Source organism: Pinus tabuliformis, chromosome 2_2 (assembly GCF_031772625.1).
Source record: "Pinus tabuliformis cultivar Carrire ecotype Pingquan chromosome 2_2, CPIR1, whole genome shotgun sequence".
In the NCBI taxonomy this organism is placed as follows: Eukaryota; Viridiplantae; Streptophyta; class Pinopsida; order Pinales; family Pinaceae; genus Pinus; species Pinus tabuliformis.
In genome coordinates, this window is record NC_142300.1 from 176,495,311 (window position 1) to 176,508,802 (window position 13,492).

General features: G+C 38.1%; 1 protein-coding gene across 1 annotated transcript in view; it reads right to left on the reverse strand.

The window, feature by feature from the left end:
- Positions 1–6,744: 6,744 nt before the first annotated feature.
- Positions 6,745–13,492, reverse strand: part of FUG1 (Translation initiation factor 2, small GTP-binding protein) — a 57,676-nt gene continuing 50,928 nt past the window's right edge. Inside the window, exons 9-12 of the mRNA XM_089404447.1 lie at positions 12,817–13,053; positions 9,291–9,566; positions 8,959–9,147; positions 6,745–7,317 (exon numbers count right to left, since the gene is read on the reverse strand). Coding sequence (XP_089260573.1) covers positions 7,156–7,317; positions 8,959–9,147; positions 9,291–9,566; positions 12,817–13,053 — 864 coding nt within the window. The 3' untranslated portion in view covers positions 6,745–7,155. The remainder of the gene's footprint in view (positions 7,318–8,958; positions 9,148–9,290; positions 9,567–12,816; positions 13,054–13,492) is intronic.

Sequence of the window (13,492 nt, forward strand, 5' to 3'; positions counted from 1 at the left end):
AGGCAAACAATTTGATTATGTAAATATGTTTGTGTCCATATCTCATATAAATTTGTGTGTGTCTAATTCATAACTTTTTAGATGCTCAACTCACTATCAACATCATCCATGTGACTCACCTAAACCACCAATAATCATATGTAACTCAGATCATGAGAGAACACACCACAGAGAAGTAATTATCAATCACCTTGTATTTTCCTTATAAATAGACAAACAATTTGGTTATGTAAATATACTTGTGTCCATATCTCATATTAATCGGCGTGTGTCTAATTCATAACTCTTAGATGATCCAACTCATTGTCTGCATCATCCTTGTGACTCACATAACCCACCAATAATCCTACGTAACTCTCACCTCATGAGAGAACACACATCACAGTAAAACAATTAAAAATCACCTCTCGTATTTTTCTTATTGACCCTCCTCTTTCCATGAGGGAATTTCAAGAAAAATATTTTTTGAAAAATTCCAATGGTCCAAACCCACTCAAAGGACAAAGATTGGTCCATCCAGCTCATCAATCAAGGAATTCAATTTTTTGTATGGATCTGCGTAGTAGTAATCAAGGGTTCAAATTATTTTGAGGAGGATCAAGTCAACTAGCCATTTTTTCCAATTGGAGACTCTCACACTCTCATTTTTCTATATAAGGAAGCTCTAAGCTCCTCAATGAACAATGTAAAAAATCTTCAACTCTTGGTAAGCGAAGCTTTGTTACCTTTGTAATATCTTTTTAGCAATAAAATAAAGTCTTTGGGTCAAAGCTATGGTGTTATTCTTCAGTTATATGGTAATATATTTTTTATCTATTGTGCTTCATGTTGTATTAATGTTATATTTTTTTATTTCCATTAGTTCTTGAAGATTCATTGGTGTATAGTTATCTTACATCATTGTTTAGATTTGGAGAAACACTATAGATAGAGTAGATCTATTGGTTTTCAGTTAAATCCTTAGACTCCTCTTTCACTGTGTTATCCAAATCTTTGTGGATCTATCAAAATTTTCAAGTGTGTAGAAAATAATCTTGTTTATCAAATTTTGGATACTTGGGACATTCTCAGTTGAATTAACCAACTATTCAGGGCATAAAGTTGAAGAACTCACAGTGGGTCATTTGAAGACTCATTGTTCGAAATAAGAAAATGAGTCTTCTTGTCATTTGCTCTAAATCAACTTTCATCTATCTTTAAAATATTTCAAAATTATTTTAGAGCTTAAACAAACAGATATGTTATATAAAGAGCTTATTATTTTTGCAAATAAATCTTGTATATATTTTCTCCTAGCCTTGTATATGATTTCCACCTATTTTGTATATATTTGTTGGGTTTTCTTGAGTTTTTCTCGGCATATCTAAAGAGAAGGCATCGATTTTGGCTATATATATATATATATATATATATTTTGCAAGATTGATCCTATTGAAAATTTGAAGGAAAATTGTTTTTTAAAGCCAAGATCACCCTCCTAGCCTAGACGGTTAGGGTTTCAAGGGCAGAAAATAATTTTTGAGGCCATCTAGTCTCTCTTGTGGTCGCGAGGGTTTGGAGGCCTATTTTGCATCTAGGTCAGATTTTATTGAAGGTTTTCACTCCATATAGTTTTTGCAAAAAAAATTGAGGGGTTTCGCTTGGGGTTTTGGCCATTTTCGCTTTCCATATCCCATTTTATGTAGCCACTAGCCTTGGAAGGCCTGTTTGGTATATATCAAGGGTTTGATTCACAATTGTGGCTCAAATCATTTTTTGAGAGCTTTTCTTGAGGATTGCTAGCATTGTTGGGCTTTCTCTGGGTCGCAAGCCCTTTAGGGCTTTAACTTGTTGCCCTTGATTTATTTATTAACCCTTGTTGATTTTGCAAATATTCAACAATATCTTGAGAGGCTTTCACCAGTTTTTCTGGGCATAGAATCGATTTCTTAAAGGCTTATTCTCATTTGTGAGTTTTCTTGAAGAGGTTGAATATCATTAGAGCCTTTGTCCTCAAGGTAGAGGGCTCCTAGAGAATATTTCTCTTTCACTGGTGTGTCACAACACGTACCTCCCCTTTTGCTTACTGAATAGATAGATAGGTCAAGTACCTACCTAAATGGTGGATAGGTCGACCCTAAACCGAGTTATGTCAGTCCTTCTCCGAACCTCAACCGAGCGAGTGAGTTAGTTAGTATGTTCCTTATGGATGGGCTGGGCTACACACACATGCTATGATGGAAGTGAGGGAAGGTCGTTCATTAGGTTGCTTGCCTTTGAGCGGTTGCTTGTGGGTATACTGGACACATCCCCCTTGTTAGGACCAGACAGAGAACTCCATCAATCCTGAAACAGCGAACTAACCCGTTCTCATAAACTATATATAAAGATGCTTGCCGGACACACCTCGTTATCAGTCTTGCGAGAAGAGTTGATTGGTGTGGGAAGACCAAAAAAAATTTGAAGAATTTTGAGCCTTCATCCTTAATCAATCACCATTAAAAAAATTAATAAAATTAGATCATTTTCTGAGCAAGTCATAAGGTCTTGGAGGCATTCCTTCACCTGGGCCGTGGGCATCCAATGATTGGTATCCATCCTTGCTGAAGGTCAAGATTTCTTGGAGGGTAGATTAGTTATTTGGAGTATTTGGAATCATAATCATAAGTTGATCTGATTTGGCTTTATATCTTAAGGAGATTGTGTTGTGAAGTTCTTTCATCATTGTAACTCTCCTTGAGTTGAAGAATCATCTCCCTTTGTCAAAAGGAATTCTTTGTCACATAATAGAAAAGGACCTTGTTCTTGAGGGAGCTTAGGACCTCAATCCCATGGTATCCTACCTCCTTATTTAAGTGGATTGGATTTTCCTTTATTGAAGCATTATTGTTATTGGATCTCATTGAAGCATTTGCCTATGCATCTTAGATCTAAGATTGCATCCCCTAAAATTTACCTCCAAGCATAAGCTTGGTTGATAGAAAGTTAGGATCACCCTCTTCACTATTAAATTCGAGAAGCTTGACCCTTAAACAACAGTTAAAACGAGTGACCTTGCAGTTTTTTTGTGGCCAAGTCCCTTGTAGGAATGGAGGTACTTGGGTTGCTAGAAGTCCTGGGTAGGTATCGTTAATGAGGCCTTAGCCTCCTTCCCCAACACTTCTCCCAATAACCTTGTTCTAAGACTTGCTTCGATAATTGAGGAGAAGGCCTTCACCCTTAGAATAGGCATATAATTAAAATTAACCAAGATATTACATTACACAAAGGTAGATCTTGCATTCATTCATCTTGCATTTAAATTGATTACCGTAAATTGAGATTGTGAGCTCATTTTATACTTACAAATATTACAGTATTGTACTTGTCATTTTCAAGTGTATTATTTCTTAAGTATACTTTTTTCTTTAAGTACAAGGCTTATTTATATTGCAAGATTATCTCTTATTGCTCATATATCCAATTGTTTTAATCTCTTGATTTCTTGTACTAACATTGTCTTGCAACATTGCTTATCTTTTAACTTGAGATATAGTTTATTATTGTGCAAATACTTTAATTCATATTTTGAGCATTGTTATTAAGGCACTAGTCTCTCATCTTTATCAATTTAAGTGTCTCATTGATCCAATTGAATCTATTTTTAACACTTACATTGCTCATTAATAATTGCACTCGTCAATTAACTTTAAATCAAGTTGTCTACAAAAGTAATTGACTCGCCCTTAGTCTCCTAAAATTTCTTGTTCCAACAAGTCTTCTTCTTTCATTTACCTTTAGGGACTACCCCCCATAGCTTGTCTAGGAGAGAGCTTAAACAGAGTGAGTAGGGAATAGGTGACAACCCCTACTTTGAGTGTTGTGTCTTAGGTGTACACTTTGGGTGACAATAGGTCCATTTATGGTCAACAACAAAGTATTATGTTCAAGTATATTTCCCTGCATAGAATGTGATAGCCTGCTACAGGTTGCATGTCAATTTGTCATAGTTCAAGTTGTAGCCATATGTTACCATAATCTTAGGCCTCTCCAGTTTCGCTTATTACAGTATATCAACCATAAAATTAAAAATTGTGCTAGTTGAAAATTGAACATTATTTTCTTTACACAATAAAAACCCCTTGTAACAAATAAATAATATCAACTCTTTATTTTGGATCCAAATAAAGAGCATTTCAGATCCAAATAACTACCTAACTATTATGGTGGGTCAGACATTCATCAAGCTTTACACCACTCTTCTACATCAATGGCTTTCTAGAGAGCTAAAGCGACAAAATCTCAAAGCTAGGGGGCAAGCAAGTTTTCGTCCAAACTACCAAATAATTGAGGACATATTTACACTCTGAGCCATCATTGAGGAGGCTCGTCACCATTCTTCGAGAGTCCACAGCTGCTTTTTCACTTCTAGAAAGAATTTGACACAGTGTCGAGGGAGGTACTATTTTAAAGACTCTGTGACATTAGGATTTCTGACACCCTCTTGGAAGCCATCATGAGATTATACAAGTTTGTTATCAGAAGCCTAAATATGGCACAAGGGCTTTCAGATTTCATTAAGAGTACCATTGGTGTAAAGCAAGGATTCTCTCTCTCAGCTACCCTCTTCGAAATTTATATTGACGAGTTGGAGTCTTTCCTCCAAGAGCATATTTATGAGGGGGTCGACTTCCTTCTTCATTACGTGTCAATCTCTCTACTCCTTTTTGCTGACAACTTGGTTTTATTGGCCTCTACCGCTAAGGGCCTGTAGAGACAATTGGATGCCCAAGCCAATTTCTATGACCTTCGACAACTGAAGGTCAACCTAGGTAAAACCAAGGTTATGATCTTCAACACATCAAAGAGCTCTCTTACAAACTTGCATTTTTATTTTCAAGGAGAAGAGATTGAGATCACATCTTATATTTACTTGGGAGTGTCGTTCAACCCTAGTTCAACAAAGGATATGGCTCTCTTACCCTCATCAAGAGAGTGCTTCCAGACTCTGTTTCAAGGCATCTCGTACAAACTCCACCTCATGGACATGATTATTCAACCTACAGTTCTTTATGGCTCCGAGATCTAGGGGCCAAGTTTGGTACAAACGAATTGGGCTCAAAAAAAGAGAGTCCATACTTTGCTTCTTAGACGCGTCATACAATGCCAACGTACAGTTCCAAAGCCTATTATCTAGGCAGAGTTCGAGGCCCATCCATTCCGCATTGAGGTCATCTTTCGCCTAGTCTCTTTCCTCCATAGAGTTAGATCTCTCTGGGACTCTGTGGTGGGGAGAGATCGTTACCCCTACCTAGCACTTTGCTCCTTAGAGGCCCTCGCTTCAGATCAATCAACAGGTCATGCTCGAGGGTGGTTCTCTGAGGCATCCCAACTCCTCCAGTTTGCGGCCATTTCCCCAAAGCACCTCCCCCATTCAGATTCTCTCTTGATGCACCGAGCCATCTTCTGTCGACTAAATAGGTACTAAATCAGTCCATTAGAGAGGATATCTATAAGTTACGCTCAGGTCATATGGATTTCCCCTTCAATAGGCCTTGATCGGAAGATGTCTTTCTATTTGGAGCATTTCTTAAAGTTGCAAGATGGCCTCATAATCTAGCCCCCTTGCATCGACATTGGATGCACTCACTTAAAGTACCCCTACACCTTAGAGTTGACACTGACCAACATATTCCTTGGTCAGACAGAATTTTCCAAGTGTGCCATCTATAGGAGCTAGAGACTTAGTAGCACCTCATCTTCAGGTGCCTCATTTACTATGAGATCAGAGGACGTTTCCATTGTCTCTACAGGGATTCCAGGGACTCCCTCTCTACTTTTTCCTGATACCAGGACCAGAGATGCCTAGCCCTATTTATCAAGGAGATCTTTACATACAAATCTCAGCGCTTGCATGACTCGACTCACCTTAGAATTTCTAGAACTATTATCTCTTACTTCCAAGTTGTTTCGTCTGATTGAAACAATAAGCGGCAAGGCGAGTCTCAATATGCAGTGGATAGTTAAAGGGTGAGACCTCAGAGTTCACCGCAACACCCCCCCCCCTCCCCCCTTTACGAGACAGACAAGTATCCTTGAGACCAGCCCATACAATGCTTCAGTCGACATATCCTCAAACAATGAGAGAAGGGTTCGAGACAAAGATAGTGCAGGGCATTTCCTACCTGCTAGACCTCCTCCCAGCCCCAGAGCAACGGACAAAGAATAATCAGCAGCTTCTTCCTTCCAGCCTCGGATGTTAGGAGTAGCCCTCGCTCCTCTACTACCCCCAGGATCATACAGTTGGATTTCTCACCGGTTCCGGAGGACTCAGACAAGGAGAGATTGCCTTGCTCACCTCCCTCACCATTGGCCATTAGATCCAGGAGATGTTGACCTCATTGGCCTCATCTTCAGCTCCCCTTCACTTCTTTGGAGTTACACAGTCCAACAGTAGACATACTCCGTACTTCTCATTTTTGGTCATTTCATGCGATTTTATACATTCTCTAATTGTACCTTTATTTCATTTTAGTCTTATTTTAGTCATATTTTAGTCTTTTTAGCTTTGGAGTTACAATGGAGTCGCATTTGCACTCCCACATGTCTTGTATTTACACCGGATGTATCTTTTAGTCCCATTAACCTACTCTTGTGGTCACCCGAGGACATTAATAAAATTATCTTATTTTATCGATGCAACATAAAGATGTTCAATATCATATGAAATAATAAAATATCAGACAGCATTTGTATCAATAATGAAACTCTACCAAAACATCCACAGGCTGTGAAAGGTTATTTCATAAATCGTTTATTTGCCACATCTGCCAAAGTTAACTTCTTGGAAACAGTACACTCGGTTAATTTCTATCTTCCGAGAGTTGAAAACTCTGTACAATGAGATAAACCCCATGTATAATGTGCAAAAATGAAGATCGAATATTTTGAAGTAAAGAATAAATAACGTTAAAACTAATAGGCGATGTTGTAACACATTTTGCCCAATGTAACTTGTACAAATGAAATATACAGTAACTTGACGTTACTGAATTTGTGGTTGAAATACTTTTCACCTTAAATTGAGGGAACCAATATGACACGAATGTCAAGTACATTTGGCATATGGACAAGAAAACGCACTCCCTCAGAGGTGATTTGTAAGGGAATTTATGTACCTAATCCAACAGGTGGTCCCTATTGTTGAACTCCACTAGCAGCAACCACAGCTGCCATGGTAACAGATGCCTCTTCAAGAGTGCGCTGCTTAGATACAGAATAGAAAGCTTCAATTGTGTCTCCAGCATCCCAATCATCAAAGTCTTTCACAGCAATTCCACACTCCAGCCCTGCGCCTATCTGTAACATTGAAACAAAACAAAGTGTGAATACCAAATCCATTAAATCCTAAATTTTCCTTTCTTGAACAAAAAGCAAAATGGAGACGGCAGGTGATATGGTCTATCAACTCAGAGGGTGGAAACTCCAGGGATCTAAAAGTTTTTCCAAGACAACAAATAAAACTAAGTGTAGCATGAAGGTGACAACATTCAAAGTATAACTAAGAAAATATCGAAACAGAACTAATGTTGAATCTACGATAGAAATGTGGCAGAAGCTTTCCCCAGATAGAAACAGCATTTGGTTATAAGATGATGGTAAGGTTAAGTCATAATATAAAAAATAAAAATAAAAAATGGTTAAACAATGAACATATATAATATTCAGCTTGGATGAAGAAAACAACTTTGGGACAAAACAAAGTTCAAGGCACATTTAAAAAATTAAAAATTCATAAAACCCATAATGAATTTAAAATTTTAACATTCCAATGTCAACAGCACAGCTAGACATAATGTATGTAGTCCATCAAGAAAACTAGACCATGCTTCTATTGCAACTAAGTTTCTCAGGCACAAATAAATATAATAACTGTTCAGCTCCACAACAATGTAATTCGGGGATAGCCCCGAGGGTTAACTCAGTTGGTTGAGTTCCCATTGCTAAAGTACCTCACCAATGGGAGGTCACGGGGCCAATTCTCCTCGACGCCCTTGGGGTTAGGCTCTGCTAATAAGCTGGCGGGATGTGATCCCTTCAATTTGATCTGTCTGGATATTTCCTTGGAAAAAACGACAATGTAATTTGGGGCAATTCAGACAACAGACATATTGAGGTAGGTTTTAACATGGCTTTAGCCTTCTTATTTCAGACAGAGAGTTTTGTAAGTCCAAAGTTAGATCAGTGTGAAATTTACTAGTTATTACAATTTTATGTATTGTCAAAGTACATTGTGATCCCCCTGAAGACATACATTGGTTCTTACTTTAATTTGTCGTGTAAAACCATTTCACTTTAACTAATTTGTTTTATCAAGCACTTGGAAGCAACTGCTAGCTAATTAAATATTTCCTCACTGGAATTTACACCTTTATGCTTGTACTACTCGTGAACAATACATAAAGAAACTTGAAATCAGACTTCATGCAAGGTCATATTTCTGGACAATTTAAAGGTAAAATCTAAAAGCACCAGAGAAGATAAGTTTCAAGTTACAAAGCCCCAAGGATCACAAATTCAACTCTGATCAAGTCACTTGGGACTACCAGCTGCTATTGTGGCTCGCAGTTGAGCCACCCTCCATCCAGTTATTCCGGGAACGGGGGGAGGGTGTCCATAAAGATTTTTCATTGGAGGAAGAAGGAAAAAAAAATCAGGTTACACTGCAGTCAACTAATCTATTTATTCCGATGCACAACCAAATATTTGTATACAATATTATGTGTTAATGATCTCTTCAAAGATGACTAATGAAAGCTACTTAGTATTACCTGGAATAGTAACAAATTCATTAATTTATAAAAAAAACCAGCCTTGCCAAGATTCAGATTGTCACAAACACGCACAGATCAATCCACTTAACTGATTTGAATCTTTGATAATACCTAAACAACTAAATAGCTTCAATAAGCACTTCAAATGAGGAAATCTTTCAGTTACCTCTTTGACAACCTCTTTTACCCTTCTCAACGAATCAAGTTTGCCTACATAAACAGTTTTACCCTTGCGAACAACCCTAACACCACAGCCTTTCACTATTTTTCCTTCAGTCACCATACATCCAGCAGCACGCCCACTGCCACTGCTGAAGATGGCTCTCACTGCTGCAGCTCCAATAGGTACTTGCTCCTGAACATTGTAAACAAGGTTAATAACAAAATACCATCTGTGAATAATGCACAGAAATAATTCAGAACTATAAAATTGTGCAGCAACATGAAACAATCGAAGTCATCAAAAGAAAAATTAAAATGTTTCCAAGTAAATTTTACCTCCGTTAGTTCTAACAGCCCCTCCATTGCCTTACGCATGTCATCAACAAGCTCATAGATGACTCTGTACAAGCGAATTTCAACATTTCTGTTTTCAGCATGAGCCTGAACAGCTGTAGGCACTCCAACATTGAATCCTACAATAATGGCCTCACTAGCACGGGCAAGGTCGATATCACTAGCACTTATATCCCCAACTGCTTGCATTAAGAATCGTAGATAAACACTATCTTGTGGAAGTACTTGTAGAGCATCCCTGATTGCCTCCACTGATCCCTGTCAGTATTAAAAAACCTTAAGGTACACAGCTTTATGTTAAAAAAACCATAAACGATCACAATATAAACCATTCTGCAAAATCACTTAGATGTATGCTACACACACACACATATCAACATAATATACATCCTAGGGAACCTTATGAACACTTCCCCTCATTCCAAGGATGGCACCCAAGGTAAACTGGATTCTTCAGGACACAAGGGCAGGTCATAAATGCTCATGTGGAGCCCAACAATTTTCAACATATAGCTAATGAATAGATCAACAATTGGATCACCAACTTTTAGCTCACAAAGAATCTAACAATAAGCTCATGAATGTCTCATTGGAGATCTGAACCTAGATGGAGAGAGTGAAAGTTAAACACCTACCTCCCCACTCATCAAGCTATTGCCCCTCAACTATATATGTGTGTGTGTGTGTGTGTGGAAAGAGTGAAACACCTACCTCCCCAGTGATCAAGCTATTGCCCCCCAACTATAACATATATATATATATATGAATGTCTCATTGGAGATCTGAACCTAAATGGAGACAGTGAAACACCTACGTCCCCACTCATCAAGCTATTGCCCCTCAACTATATATGTGTGTGTGTGAACCTAGATGGAAAGAGTGAAACACCTACCTCCCCAGTGATCAAGCTATTGCCCCTCAACTATACTTTACGCCGTAAGGCGTTTCCGTTTGAAATGAACTCTCCTGTGATCCGCGCTGTCGTGGTTATTTACCATTAGATTTAGTGTTAGACGATTAAAAAATTTACTGTCGTTGATCTCATAACTGACTCTTGCCGCTCAATAACTGACTTATCTAATAACTGACTTCTGGCTTATTAATTTTTCAATTCACGCAGAGGTCTCTCCACAATATGTTGAAGGCGTATGCGGAGTTCGCGCAGAGGTCTCTCCACAATGTGTTGAAGGCGTATGCGGAGTTCGCGCAGAGGTCTCTCCACAATGTGTTGAAGGTGTATGCGGTGTATGACAGTGAGGTGGGGTATATGCAGGGGATGAGTTTCATAGCAGGCGTGCTTCTGCTGTACATGTCCAAGGAGAATGCATTTTGGGTGATGGTTGTGTTGCTTAAAGGCGGAGCGAATACTCCATTGCTGTACATGTCTGAGGAGAATGCGTTTTGGGTGATGGTAGTGCTGCTCAAAGGCGGAGCGAATACTCCATTGGGAGGGCTATACCTGGACGGTCTACCTCTACTCAACAAATGTCTATTTGACTTTGAAACACTTGTGAAGGAGCAACTGCCAGAGTTAAAGAAACATTTTGAGGAGCAAATGATCATGCCATCTATGTTTGCAACTAGATGGTTCTTGACAGTTTTTTCTGTAGATTTGCCATTTCCACTAATTGTTCGTATGTGGGATGTTTTTCTTTTCAATAACTGACTTATCTCATAACTGACTCCTGCGGCTCAACTGACTGGCTTATTAATTTTTCAGTTTGCGCAGAGGTCTCTCCACAATGTGTTGAAGGCATACGCGGTGTATGACAGCGAGGTGGGGTATACGCAGGGGATGAGTTTCATAGCAGGCGTGCTTCTGCTGTACATGTCTGAGGAAAATGTGTTTTGGGTGATGGAGGAGAATCTGTATTGGGTGATGGTTGTGCTGCTCAAAGGCGGAGCGAATACTCCATTCAGAGGGCTATACCTGGACGGTCTACCTCTACTCAACAAATGCTTATTTGACTTTTGCCATCTATGCTTGCAAGCCGCTGGTTCTTGACAGTTTTCTCTGCAGGTTTTCCGTTTCCACATATGGGATGTTTTTCTTTTCGAGGGTGTGAAGATTGTTTTCCAAGTGGGTATGGTGCTGCTAAAGATCTTTCAAGACGATTTGGTGAAATTATCATTTGAGGATTTCATAATGGCTCTCCGAGAGTTTCCGTGCCTGGTTTGAATCCAGACATCCCATCGTGAATGGCTTGGCCATTTTTATTGTCAGCGTGAACGAAGAGGGTCATTTTATTGTCAGCGTGAACGAAGAGGGTCGGCTTTGCAAGGTATGCTATGAAAAAGGGAATTTCACTCAATTATAGATGTATTAACTTAAAAAGTTGACAAAAGCTAATATCACTCAATTTATAGATGTAAAAAGTCAAAAGGATGATGAAAACTAATACCCCATCATACTGATTCAATGATATTTGGTATAATGTAACTCTTACTTTCCACGATGAAGACAAAACATTTTGAATTTGATATCGACATATATGTTTTTAGCATAATGTACCTATAGTTTCAAAATTGAATATAGTATAATTTTAATTATTATATATTTTTAATATAAAAATATAATTATTATTGTTGTTTCTTTCTCAGTTTTTCACTCTAATAAAGTGAAATAAAATTTTAGTTGAAGAAAAATGTGCAGTAAATTTTTCTAATGTATGAATTGTTCCTCAATTTATGCCTTACGGCATTTCCTTTGCAACATCTGGTGCAAATACTAGTATATACTATATATATATATATGAACCTAAGATGGACAGAGTGAAACAACTACCTCCCCACTGATAAAGCTATTGCCCCTTAACATACAAACAAATAATAAAGTATGATAAACCTGTCTACGAAATGCACACCAAATATTCATGCAGAGAACAACACCCAAAAGTATATTACGATGAGTCATACAATAACTCAGATGCCCCAGTGATCAAGCTATTGCCCCTCAACTATATATATATATATATATATATATATATATATATACGTGTGAACCTAAGATGGAAAGAGTGAAACAACTACATCCCCACTGATAAAGCTATTGCCCCTTAACATACAAACAAATAATAATGTATGATAAACCTGTCTACACAATGCACACCAAATATTCATGCAGAGAACAACACCCAAAAGTATATTACGATGAGTCATACAATAACTCAGATGTTAGGACAAGAACTCCAAATAACCCAAATACATTACAATACAACAATCATAAGCCAATGGGTGAAGCAATGACTCTATTAACCTCTTATACATACTAGTTGTCACTCGTTGCCCATGTAGGTATACTACCAAAGGAACCCATTACTTACATCTACATTTGAAATTCTGACCCCTTGTTCCTCCATTAGGGTCACATCCCATACATTACTATACACACTCACACACACATATTTGACACCCATGTAATGAAAAGGAAGTCCAAAAATGTAGGTATCTAAGCCTCAATCCAACGTAGTCTTTTATAGGCAATGAATGGTACACAAATAAAACATACCTGAACATCAACTTTTAGAACAATATTCAACTGGTGCCTTTCTACACCAGTCTCATTGTGTTGTGCAACAGCATTAGCAAGGGAAGAGAGAGTAACTTTTCCCTCGCCAGCCTTAGCAGATATCCGTGCATCTCTTATCTTAATAGCACATTCCTCTGCTCTTTCACGAGCAACCTCAAGTGAATCAACAGCCTCAAACTCATCACCAGCAGTAGGTACATTATTCAATCCAATAACCTGCAGCATCAAGTGAAATATTAAGAATCCAATTCGAGGCACCTACCTATAGGCTATCAATGCAGATTGTTTTCTTTCCTTTGCCTTTATTCATGAAAAAGGAGGTCTTTTGCCATAGGGAAATATTAGGAAAAGGATAAATCTAGTATTCTGGTGCTCTTCTCGAAGATTAACAGGGCTATCACTCTCCACAATAAATACTTCACCTGGCAAGAATATGAAAAAGCAATACAAAACCAGCAAATAGCTACTTGTCTCACTGCTCCATAAATGTATTGGTAGGAATTCCCCATAAATGATATTGAGAAGCAAAACCTTTACATAAACCAGAGAAATCAATGTGACCATGAGGGGGAAGCAAAGAGGACAAAAACAAATAGTTTCTTGGAGACTAAATAAAATTTGTAATTTTCAGTGCACCTGTGAATTTTCATAGTGT